A 13,583-nucleotide genomic window follows, 5' to 3' on the forward strand; every position below is an offset into this window, starting at 1 on the left:
GTGGAGACGCCTCGCTTTTAAAAGAGTGGGGGGGGGGGGGGGGGGTGAGGACACAACGACACGGGACGACAAGGGGAGTTGAAGGAGGTTGGTTATTTTCCAGTAATGTCCACAAAGTTTCTGTGACAGGTAGTTATGCTTACTGAAGCATGTATACATACACCAAGCACAGTTAAGGTCTACTATGCAAATCAAATTAGATGCATCTTATGTTTGTCATAGGATTTCTGGCTCTTAATAGAAATGAATACCAGTAAGAAAGTGTTTTATAAAAGCTGATTTCCAAAAATTTTATTAAAAGGTTAAAGAACAATACATCTTTAAGTTATGATTTTTGTTGTGGAGGAACAGGCCTTATAGGACTTACTTTCCTATACGTTAAAGAAAACAAACAAACAAACAAACAAAACCACAAAAAAAAACTCACTAAAAAAAAGAAAACCAAACACACAACTGCTTCTTGAAAAACCACACAAAAATTCCTCTAGGGCTTCTGTAAAGTGAGCATGGTAAGAAAAGAATTTGAAAAAGAGTAGTTTCTCATGTATCTCAACTATAGTGGCCTGAAGAATACTGTAATTAAGTTTCTGTCACAAACATCAGATACTAACAACTGCTTTCTGTGGAGCTTACTCCTAAAACATGTCTTATTTCTAAATTCAGGCTTACAAAACAAAACAAAACAAAACACGCCCCAAACCCAACAACAACAACAAAAATCCAACGCATCTGTGCCTTGATAAAAACTTAGTGTTTTCTAAAACTCTATAAAGGTACCAAACCTTCAAATAATAAAAAAATTGCATGAATCTTGAGAATGAATTGAAATAAACAGTGTACTGCAAGAATATGTAGAATGTATATAGAGAGGTTGGGCTAGATAACTTCCAGAGATGCCTTCTAACCTGAATTATCCTATGATCCTACTATCAGGAGGCACAAGATCACAATTAATTGTAATCATATATACCCTAAATGAAATAAGAAAAATAAGAACTATTACTCATAGAAGTGGAAGTCGAACTATATACAATATAATGAGATTATAGTATAAAACCAGTCTCTGAAAAAAACTGTAACTAGGAATAATGTGATAAACTTAACTGCTAGTCATGAAAGGCAAACACTATATGCATGATAAACTGAAAACTATTCTCATGATAGCTTCATAACATAGACTATGTTCAAACCTAAATTATGAAAGGGCTCTATCTTAGCATTGATAACACATCTGAAAAAGCAAAAAATGGCTTTGTGGAGAAGAAGTATGAGGAAGTTGTTAATCTTACGAAACAACACATCTCTTTTTATAAAATGTTTTTGTAACTTGTGACATGTCACCAACTAAGCAGGAAAAACAATCACTGAATATAGGAATATTCAAAGTAGTTTGTACAAGCAGAGACAAGGGATGTTTTTCCTCTAAGAGGCTGGTTAAGGTAAGTGATGCAATCATTTCAAGATGCACAACACACCATTTCACCCATCACTGAAGCGCTATGGCTCTGAATGAAGTGCTGTAAAATAGATTAATATAAAATGCCAAATCCAAAAGCAATGTGGCTTAAATAATACAGACACTAGATAAGAGGATGCAGATTAGGTTACAGAATGTACAGTAAACAGAAGGTACATAGAAGTGTAAGATAAAGTATAGTCAAATTCTCACCCCCCTTTCCCTACACAGTGCATTATCATCTTCTCTTTCTAACTGCTTTTCTTGATACAAAGCCTGTCCTTTGTAAAATGCTTTCATCCAACATTTCTGAATATAGTCTAAGAATATGCAGTCTGAGATTATCCAATTTCACAGTCAACTTCAATAAATTTCTTTGCCCCGCAAAGAGATGTAATAGTATTCCATACAGAAAAAAGAATCTCAGTTAAAAAACTTCAGCATTACCAAGAAGCCGTTGGCATGATATGTCCATGCAATTTGACAAAGGAAAAAAAAAAAAAACCACAACAAAAAAACCACTTACAAAATTATACTAGAGAGTCTATTTAGTCTATTCTATTGGAAGGCTAGTAGATAGGTTGAATGCTGAGCCTGCTCCTTTTGAAACAATATCATAACTGTTATGAAAGAGTTATTCAAATACTTCCCATGGAAGAATGAGATTACTACTACTTGAAATTAAAATGACCTAAGAATTTTTCCATTTTTCAAAGACAACTTAGGAAACTCAGGAAAACTTCTCTAAGTAAGCTAGCATTTTGTCTAGGAGATCAGAGACTTTTCAGAAAGAGTCTAGGATACCAGCTGAATAAATCAATTTTGCAGATATGCAGAAGTAATCATTTCAACACTGACTGATGTGTCACGAAAATTTCTGTTTTCAAAGCCTTCAGGAAGATATCAAATCATCAAATTCTTCGCAAGACCTTTTGACACACACATAAATATCAGCTCTCATAATCTGAAGCACATTTGTTCATCAAATTACAATAGTCAGACTGTTACTGAATTATTTTCCTTGCCTTAAGATGTTCAGAATATTACAATTGAGGAAATTTTTTTACTCTAGTCATGTGATCAATTGTTTTCAACATAAACAGTGAGATTTCACTATTACAAAATATCTGAAACTTAGCTTCCTCTCACTCACCTAGTGTAGCACTTGCAAAATATTTCCAAAATTTGTTACTTCAAATTCTTCAAATTATTCAGCTTGCCCAAATTCCTGGTTTAAAATATTATTTATTAAAAAAGTTTTACTACTCTTACTATTGCAGCAGCATCACCTACAGTGTACAAAGTGAACCAACAAAACAATTGAGAAGAAAAACCTATATTACAAAATAACTATAAGCAATGTTTCTTATGTGCTAGAAAATTAGTTGCAATGAATCATTAAAGAAATGCATGCGAAGTCCAAAATAACCTGTGATACAAGAATTTGTTGTACCTAAGCAGCTCCCATCACTGTTTTTATCATGTGACAAGGTAAGCTGACTTTCAGAAGAACAATCAACACAACATACACAGTCTCTGTAGCAATAAGAGAAATTAAATAAACTTGTTAAAAATAGTAAGTTAGTCTAAGTGAGCATCTCTTTAGATCTTGTTATAAAGGCTCCTTAGCTATTCTTTAAAAGGTATGTGCATGACAAATATCTGATTCATGCATATGTCACTGCAAATTCTAAAACTGTGGGGGAAGTGAGTCAAAGAAATATGATTATACAATTCCCATAACCTGAAACGTGAATATTAATGATGAAGTATTTGCATTGTCTCAATTGCCCTACATCACATGAACGTCAAACCCACTTATGCATATCTGTCCCTCCTTCAAAGCGAGTAGTTCAGTTTGATGTGTCATCAAAAGCAGAATTAGTAATGTTCTAAATACTGGTTTGTTTTTTTTAAAGAAAGCTTTATATTTATCATTTTCAGATACTAGCTCTGCTATGCAATAAAAAGCTTATAGGAATCTCAGCTGTGGTACTTCACAATTGACACTAAGCACTCTGCCTGCGCATGCAGAAAACAAACACTTCTCTCTGATAAAGCACAGATTACTAATCTTATTTAACATTCAGGATAGGTTTGTTGTTTACTATACATGTGAATCATCCCCTAGATCTTAGGCATCACAGGTTACTCTAGAGCTTATTTAGAATTTTAAGAAGAAAATCATACTATTACAGCAGTATTTACCTTCAAAATTCCTTCTTAAGCTAAATCACATTTAGACAAGGGGAGGGTTAAAATTCTTTTCTTTCAGCATAGCTGTGGCACAAAGTCAAGCTGGAGGCAAGTCACTACTGGGGCCAAACGTTGTTTAACACATTCATTAATGACCTGGATGCTGGGACAGAGTGTGCCCTCAGCAAGTTCACAGATAATACAAAACTGGGGAGCAGCTGATACACTGGATGGTTGTGGTGCCATTCAGAGGGACCTGGACAGGCTGGAGAACTGGACTCAGATGAATCCCTTGAAGTTCAACAAGGGGAAATGGAAAGTCCTGCATCTGGGGAGGAACAGCCCCAGGCACCCATACATGCTGGGAGCTGGAAAATAGCTCTATGGAGAAGGGTCTGGGAGTCCTGGTGGACAACAAGCTGACCACGAGCAAGCAATGCATCCTTCGTGGCAAAGAAAGCCAACAGCATCTTGAACTGCATTTGAAAGAGCATTGCCAATGGGTCACTGCCAACATTGCCCAGAGGGGTTGTGGAGTCTCCATGTGTGTAGATATTCAAAACCTGACTGGAAATGGTCCTAGGCAACCTGTTCTAGCCAACCTTCCTAGAGCTAGAGGGAAGCAGTTGTACCACTTCAGAAATTGGTACTGTTGATGCTGTTTGGCAACAACTGTTGCTTATGATACAGCGGTTGATAAACTGGTCAGCCATGACAACCTGACAACAGGACAAGATAAAAACATCAGCCCAAGGAAAGCAAAGTCATGCTTAAATAATCAGATAGAAGGAAGACAGATTGGATGGAAATGTCACTGAAGAGGATGGATAATCCATTCTTTACTGCTTACATACATGAAGGTACATATGGAAGGGTATCTGTGTCAGCTGCAGCTGACACTGAAATATTCTATATAACTGAAAGCAATAAATAAAGACACAAATATTCCTACTCAGCTGACACTAGGACCACTCAGCACAATTTCTACTGACTGAAGTAAGAACTTGCTGGGAGGAGAGGGGTCCCCATACTAATCTCAGTGTGGAACCATACAAGACGCCTACCAGAGGAAATACTACTTCCAGTAATATTCAAATGAAATAGTCTCCAAAACAAGTCCTCACTGGCTCCAGATCCAAGAGCTAGAATCCCAACAATCTAGCTTGTGTATTTCTGAAAAAAACTGTTTTACACACATACCAAAGCAGTCATTTCCACTACTGGAATGAGCACTTCATTATTCTAGGACAGCAACATCAGTCTGTTCACAGTAAACATTGACATGGTGTTTCTGTTCCCCGCCCTGGGCCCTTATCAGATTTGAGGTTTGGAAAATACTGTTTGCAGCCAGTGCTAGGTACTTTAACAACATTAAGAATATGATATATCCAATAGAAGGAAAAAAACCAGGACCTTGATACTGTGATCTGTTCCAGATTGGGCAGACAGCTATACCAAGAATCTCCCAAATATAAAGTAAAATAAAAATTAATTAAAAAAAAGGGGGGGGGGGCGTTAGAACTGGATAAAACAGACATATGAAGAGAGAAAAGTATTCTAACATTTACCTTAAACATACATGTATTCTTTTGTATCTAGTTTCATTATCTAACTGTTGCTATTTTCAATGGCTTATGTTTCTTAATATTAGCCTAATTACTTCTTAATTACTTCTTAAAATTAAACTTGATGTTGTCCTAAGTTCAGCTCACTAATAGTCTTTCCTCTGGAGCTGTAACAGTGGTTTTACTAATATTTTACACTCTCACTGTTAACACTTAAAACAAAAACCACAAACCCACTGAATTTGTCAGAAAACCTTCCAAAGTTTTTTCAGCTTAAATTCAACTAAAGTCCATGGGATTTTTAATCCTAAATCACTTCTGTTCTGAAAACTAAACTACTTGAAAATTATTTTTTCTTGTATGCAGAATCTTTTATTCCCTTGTTCCACTGCTGTTACTTTTTATGACACTTTCAGTGCTTCTTACCGTGCCAAGGCTTGAACTTTTGTGGCATGTCGCTCTTCCTGTTCTGCTACTTTCCTTCTCCAGTTGTCCATTTCCTGCCGTAGCACTGCAGAATGCTCCATCTCTCCATCAAGCAGATTTCTGAGCGATCTGGAAGAAGGCAGCAGCTTCTGTTAGAACACTGCAAACACTACCTAGTAATTAGAGGATATTCTACGAATCACAGAGTAGGTTGCCTGAATGATACCATTAATGTCATCCCAAAGTTTCATTATTCAATGTAATAAATTCACCTGATTTGATTACACAAAGATATGAAAAGCTACAAGGAAAAAAGACCCAATCAAAACAGTTGTAAGTGCTTACTATTAACTTGTACTACAATCTCATCAGCATACCCAAAGCAGAACCTATTATGGTAACTACTCTGACACCATGTACAAAGAATTTATAATAGAAAACAGCTTATAATCTGGTCTCAGTGCTTCAGTACAAGTCCATATATCTCAGGAATAATCTATAAGCAATATATTTACTAGCAAGAGCAGGAGACAGGTAGGGGTCTTGTCTCTACTGAGAGCACTGCCATAGACCTCTGTGTAAAAACTTTGATGAGATAGCAAAGGTCAGCATGATGCATAATGGTAAAATGCAAAGCATCCTGGTCCTTCTGCCAAAAAACACAAAGCTGAATGGGGAAATAACTTGCAATTATGGGAGTGCAGACGATAAGAGGCAGGAAAATGGGATCAATTGGTAGTCTCAACATTAAAAAAAAAAACCAACAATCATATCTATAGAAAAATGTAAATTACCAAGATAGCCCTACTACAGCAAAACAACAGTATGTCTTGAATACATTTGTATTTTAATTCATCTAATGATATGTTCCAATAGACTAAATAAATACAAAGTAGGTTTGATAGCATTTTAAATAAGCAACTTATCATTTTTACATCCTTGTTTTACCCCAAGTGAACATAAAGACACTCACAAATGACAGCCACCTTCAGAGTAACATTGTTAACCATCCTACATCACTTCTGCACCAGAAGGGGAAAAAAGGAGATTTTCTGAATATTTGTATAAGAACAAACTTTTATTCATTTGGAAAGCTATCTTAAAAGATCTTAATCTTTTGGCTACAACTTCTGGTTTTGAAAAAACTAAAACTGGCAAAAGACCCGAGATACAAAGAGCTATATGTGATTCAAATGCAAAGGAGTTGACCTGCAAACATTACTCTTCAGTATCAACAGTTGAATATTGAAGTATTAAGCTTACCTTTCACAGAAAAGTAACATATACATCAAAAAGATTACACAAAGATTATGCATAGCTTTACGCAAAGGACAGTTTGTATTAGAGAACAGATTTTTTTTAAATTATAGTGCCTCTTGACTAGAAAAAGAAAACTACCTATTCTGTTCTTCCAGTTCATCCTTTCTGTTCATCATGGCCACGATAGCTTGACGAAGCTCATCTAAAGAGAAGAGACAAAACCAGATAAATTGATGCATGTGTTTTTGCTCATTTCAGATCCAAAAGTCATGTACATAGTAGCACTAATTCAGCAACATGCTTAAGATGATCCCAACATCATTTGCTACTCAGCAAAGCACATAAGAATGCTCTTAATCTCATCACTAATTTGAGCAATCTTTGAAAAATAGTATTATTTAACACAGTATCAGAAGTATTGATCAAATCAAATTAATCTGCATCTGGCTTTAATACAAACGTTTACAAGTTTGCCTGTGGCTGCAGCTGTTTTGTTTTAATCGCAGATGTATGGGACAATGCACCTTTTCACTACATGCATATTTATGAGATACACTGTTACTTGTTTAACTTCTTCAAATTGCTTGTTTTCCTTGGTATAAATTCTGACACAGGAAATATAACAGTGAGACCAGAGCAGAGATAACGTCATTGATTCTTCATGGCATTTCTTCTCAAGCTCAGTCTCAAAGATGATGGGATCTCTGAATCTTGTAATTTCCTATAAAAACCTTTTTATTTCCTATAAACACCTTAAAAAAATACTTTTGTCATTACACCAAGAATAAAATTTTTTTTAAAAAATTATTACAGAATTTTAGAATTTTTAAAGACTTCTTTAGGTTTAACAATGATACCAGAGTAGCCGAATACCATACAGTAAAGTGTCAGCTCAAGGTGCTGCCTCATCTGGAGTCCTTCTGCTACTATGAAGGTTCTACCAAATAACTGTACAGCTGTACTATTACTATTTACTATAAATTTGCAGAAAAATATTAGGACTTAATAATCTAATCTAAAACAGATTCTGACTTCCAGATGTTGCATGAATACATGAAATACAACAAGTCTTCAAAGATTTGAATAGCTTCTAGCAAACATCAGGATGGATACATGTCCTAAACTAGATTTTTTTTTAAATTTCATTAACAATTTCACGTACCTTAATCAATAATTTTATGAGAGCTTCTGCAGGGACACAACATTAAAACATCCCTTCCAACAGTTAAATGAAATGCTCCTATGTTTATATATAATAAACCAGCCAATTGTGTTCCGCAAGTAGTCAAAGCAGAAGTCAGCAAATTTTTTGTGCTTTTACTGAAACCATAGTAACAGAACTGATATTACTTAATTTCTTCAAGTAAGCAAAGCCATTGGACAACTTTTTTTCGCTTTACATTCAGTTCACTGATTTACCCATATCTTTCTTAATATTTTCTATAGTTACAGAAATTTTTGCCAGTTCTAAAAAAAACTTAACATTTTCCTGCGGACCAGAGTAAGTCTGCCAAATTCCAGTAGTGGACAAAATGTGAAAGTTTTTACTATGTCAATCAAATGTATCAGTCAGTGCAGACACCACAGTTCCAGTCTGGCATTGGTAATCTGCTGGTAAATCCCCCCTTGCAGGATTCAGCAGGGTTCTCATATCACTTGAAATCAGTCAATCCAATTCCTTCATGCTAGATTTTGTCCAAAGCATTTCTGCTTCTTTGGCCATAGAGAAAGTAGACAATTATTTTCCCATCCATTCCACATTACAGCTTGAGAACTAATTGACATTAGCAAGAAACATTTCAGTAGGTCATTAGAGGGATTTTGCACTCCAATAACTCAGCACAGAAAGAATAATTATTTTTCTGCAGTAACTTAGCATCTTTACGTGAGTTCTCTATACAAGTTTCAAAAAAAAAAAAAAAAGTAAATTTCCACACCTTGTAGAAAAGCCAACAGTGAAATTTGTGGGTATTAAATACTAACGCACATTAAAAACAAACAAACAAACAAATCTGGAAACTTCTGCTTTCTCCCTTGATAATACTACTCGCATTCAAAACCAAAGCTGTGATTACATGGCTACTTTAATCAGTTTTCCTAAGACTGTCCTTTCAGCAAAAAGGACAGTCCGGCTTGCCTTACCCATCATTGCTACCACCTACCTTGTTCTGGCATTCTGGCACTGGTGTTTATACACACAGTGTCCTAGCAGTAACTGATCCAGCTCAAAATCGGTTTGGTTTTTTTTTTTCTGTTGGGCTACTTTTCAGACAAGCACCTGCCAAGTGATCTTCCTGATGAGTTTAATACTGTTGCTGGCACAAGGCACATAGCAGAAAGCAGTCAGGGCAGAACAGACCACCTTTTTAGTCAACAAGATGCAATATAAAAGGCGGAATACCCTTTTTGGCAAGAGTAAAGTTCATATTGCATTGAAGTGACCAGGTAACCACTACAATTTACATAGCAATTGTAGAAAAACTTAGAATGGAAAGATTATGTATGACAAAATACACTGTGCTCCATTATGTTCATGACTATTTTTCAAAAGATGGTCTATCATAGCTTCTATTGACTAGCATTGATTGGGGGGGCGGGGGGACACGACATGGGCCAAAAAAAACACCAAATCCTACATTCTCAGATGTAAGTATTTTATTTAGCTATAAAATATCAAACTTGATGATCACGAAACTCAAAATATTATTAGTATTCTTTCGGTCATGATGAGACATTGCTACTTTGAGGGCAGATTGGAAGGGTTGGGGGTTTTGAGGGTTTTTTGCTTGGGTTATTTTGTTGTTTGTTGTTGGGGTTTTTTGGCAGTGGAAAACTGGTGGGTTGTAACAGTCCTGAAAAAAATAATACGTAGTGTTATGAAAATGGGCCACAATTCATCAGGCTACTTGTGAAAAAAAAAAAAAAGTGTTCTAAGGATGAGGAAAATAGAATAATCCAATAAGTGTTCAAGCCTTGTACAAGTGTACAACATCCACAGCAAGCTTTCAGTACAGGACCACTCTAACAAAATAAAGATCTTTAACTAGAAAGTTGAATTCAGAATCCCCCTCAAGAAAGCATTAAGACAATGACATTTTAAATATTTCAAGAGTGTCATTAAAATATGATAATGCACAATCTGAGTTAGTTGCTATTATTTCTCTGACTCTGAATAAATTAAAGCCATTGCTACTCAGACAAGTTATTGTAGTGCTGGCTCTGCACTTATGCTGGGGTGACTACTCTACAATAATTGCCTGTATGCATACTCTGTTTAAATGTGTACTGATTTATTAACATTTAAACAGTGAAGCTATTATAAATTGTCTCCATTTTTCCAATTTTACCAGCCTATTCAAATTGTAACCTTAACTTGCCTAATAACTTAATCTTCTTTCCCTTATTCCACCCAGAATCTTCTGCATGAGGGCTGAAATCCCATCTTCCCTCACTCCCCTCTCCAACACACATGTAAGCAACCAGAGCATGAAAGCAAGATTCTGTTAAAGACCATGGTTTGCATAAAAGAAGAAAAAAGCCTCTTGAAATAAAAGATGTTAAAATGCTTTTTATTTCCATTTGCCTCATTTCTTCCAAGTTATGGACGTGACAATACTGTAGGGACACAGCAAAGCAGAAACTCCAAATTTCATTATCACATATAGGATAAAAATCAATGCTTAATTTAGGGCCACAAAAGTAAACACACTTCATACTCAGTATTTCTTGCTAATTTAGTTCAACTATGGATAGCAGCGGAGATGTGGAAGAAAGCACCAACACAAACAACTAGTCTGGGCTAAGAGCCCAGGGTTCCAAGAAGGCTTGTACAGCCTGTGCTTTCCCTAGCAGCAATATTCCTTCATTGTCATACCTATGTTATTTCTTCTTGAAGTGATGAGTATTAAGGAGTCATATTTTCTATCAATTACTCAAAATAAACAGAAGAATTATATAGTTTATCATCAACACTTCTTTAACCTCTCCATCCACCATAAACATAAAGGAGTCAAACATTCACTAGTGTAATTAAATAAATAGAAAGTTACCAAGAAAAAGAAAGATCAGAAACTTTTAATTTCATGATCTTTTGATGAAAGTAACTGAATAGAATTAGGACACCATCCTATTTAATTCAGGCATAACATTCAAAACTTTCAAAAATCTTAATTTCTTACTCTCACTTATGCTTCTTGAAAAATTTTAGCAGCATGTCAGAACAGTCAGCTGAATGAAAACAAAGTAAATCCAGTATCATACACTGTGGCAGGTTCACTTCAAATCTGCCAGAACATCCACAGTTCATAAGCTTTCGTCTGTATGTTATGCTTCCCTCTGAGATCAGAGTATGGCCATAACCTAATTTTTTCAGCAAACTTATGTCTCATTCATCGTGTGGGTTAGAAAAAGTAATAAATTAAAAAAAAAAAAAAAATCAGGGTTGTAGCGGCAACCATAAATCTGGCATTTTGTGACTTCTGGACTTCATAACCTCAATCCTCCACCCCCCCACCCTTTTTTCTTTTTTTTTTAAATAAAACAGTGGGTAGATAGCTAAGTATACCCACTTCAGAAAACTGTTTGATGTTAGAGTTTATGTTCCTACTTCTGAACTGCTTTGTGCTTGATATGTCATTTGCATTCGGTAAAGTAACATCAATGGAAAGAGATACACTACTGTTATTAAGGATCAACATTGAACACCAACATATCTAAAATTCAAGTGATAATCAGAGTTTCAGAAAGACAGATATAATAAGATGACTAGTGAAGTCTTTCAAATTATATAATCTTAAGAGATATTTTTGCAACAACTTCTTAAAAAAAGGATTCCCATATGCAAACCAAGAATTTCAAACCAGGCCTTTCCTTATCAGTGAAAAAAGATAACATAAAAAAAAAAAAAAAATCACAGAATGTGCTAATTAAATTTTTCATATTAAACCTCACCTTTTAAAATGCCAAAAATTATCTTTCATTGTTGAAATTAATCTGTAGTGCCTAACTACTAACAGAGCAAATATTTGCTCTAAAACATTTTTTAATTCACTTGCATACTACATGCAAAATCTAGCTTCTATAAGCTTTTATAAGGTCACATTCAGAGCATTAAATACATAAAAAAGTGCCATGCTTTAAGAAACACCTGTCAATTTCCCAGCAACCTCCAGAAAAGTCATAAGTTTCACAACTCTTCTGCTGTTTAGCCAAAGATTGGATAAGTATGATTTGCAATCACCTCTTATGAAGAATGAGCTGTAAGTGAAATCATCCCTCAGTGTACACAAGGTCATGCAGCACTCCTCTGCAATCCTGCAGATAGAATATCAGGGTGGGCTGGGAGCAGTCTACAGGAATGATTTTTTTTTATTTTCCTGAGTGCAAATTTACACAGATATTTTCAGAGACAAATAAAACTTCCAGCAGACTAGTTACATCTTAAATCAGAAGCCTGACCTTTAAAGACATGCTCCCTAAGCTGCCTGCATGAACATTGGCTGTTAAGGCTTTATTTAGTGCTCCAAAATCTTGTAAATATTATCCTGTCATGTCACTATTAATAAGGCAAATTTTAGTAGGAAACAAATTCGACAATACAGTGTTGACCTTCTACTTTATAGAAGGGTCCTGACAAAAAAAAAGTCTGTAAGATGAACTGCAGCTTTCTTCTCAGTGATGAAATTTACACACCCTCTTTCAACAGCTCTGCTTTCAGGGAAGTCATAATAATTTAGTACCTGTCAGTGACCGGTGGCAACAAAGTTACAGAACAGGTCAGAAGCTATTTAGAGGATAGAGAAAGTACAAAAACCTACACCTTATTTACTTACACAGCCAGGATAAAAATACAGTATGTAGGTTTGATTATTCAGTAAAGTTCTTCAGTGATCATGAAAAACTGGGGGCTTTCTCAAGAATGTATGAAAAAATACAGAATAATGTGCAATGCTACAACCTTTGCTAACCTTTGTGGTTTAAGCCCAACTTTAAAAACTGAAGAAAATTATAGTGCAAAAACTAAGTTCCCAATTATTTACTAAAAATAGCACTATAATCAAAGAACCTTGTAAAGAAGGACACAAGTAGCATCCTTATAAAATTAAAGTTTTGGAACTTCCTTTTTTTCCACTGCAAAAACAAAATGGGGAGACTTGTGCTGGTAGGACAGATTTGTCTGGTGTAAAACAATGCTGAAAACATAATCTTCCAATGACGATAATTGGAGCAGAAATAAAGTTGTTTGTGATTCAAGTATGACAAGATAAATACGATTTTTTTAAAAGCTGGAAAATGACATAATGGAATAGGCGCATAAACATAAAACTTCTGACAAACTTAACTCTTCATAAAATTGGTTGTAAGACATAATGATCTGTAAAGTAGGGCAAGTTTTCATATGATGTCTTAACATACACAGCGGAACACTATGGATTAGGATTTCTCGAGTGGTATTAGTATTTTTTTGAGATGTACCTGCTGCTAAGTTAACCTATACCTTACAAATGCATGGGACAAATTCAGGAAAATCATTCAAAATGGCAAAGATTTTAAATTACAGCTTCTCATAAGATAATTTGCTACCCTGCATATCAAAAGAACCGAGAAAAGGTTAGTACTATACTAGTAAATTGGAAAGGAAGCAGGGAAAGAATAGATTAAAAGAAATTCATTTCAGGCAT

General features: G+C 35.1%; 1 protein-coding gene across 7 annotated transcripts in view; it reads right to left on the reverse strand.

Annotated features, from left to right (window-relative positions):
• Positions 1-13,583, reverse strand: part of SNX29 (sorting nexin 29) — a 142,280-nt gene that overhangs the window by 99,167 nt on the left and 29,530 nt on the right. For all 7 annotated transcript variants that reach the window (XR_775088.1, XR_775090.1, XR_775089.1 and 4 more), the window contains exons 12-13: positions 7,042-7,105; positions 5,644-5,772 (exon numbers count right to left, since the gene is read on the reverse strand). Coding sequence is in view for 4 of the 7 variants with exons in the window: in XM_010578486.1 (XP_010576788.1) it covers positions 5,644-5,772; positions 7,042-7,105 (193 nt within the window). In the remaining 3 variants the exon portion in view is untranslated. The remainder of the gene's footprint in view (positions 1-5,643; positions 5,773-7,041; positions 7,106-13,583) is intronic.

The sequence above is a fragment of the Haliaeetus leucocephalus genome, unplaced genomic scaffold, assembly GCF_000737465.1.
Source record: "Haliaeetus leucocephalus isolate CR32 unplaced genomic scaffold, Haliaeetus_leucocephalus-4.0 Scaffold636, whole genome shotgun sequence".
Classification (NCBI taxonomy): domain Eukaryota; kingdom Metazoa; phylum Chordata; class Aves; order Accipitriformes; family Accipitridae; genus Haliaeetus; species Haliaeetus leucocephalus.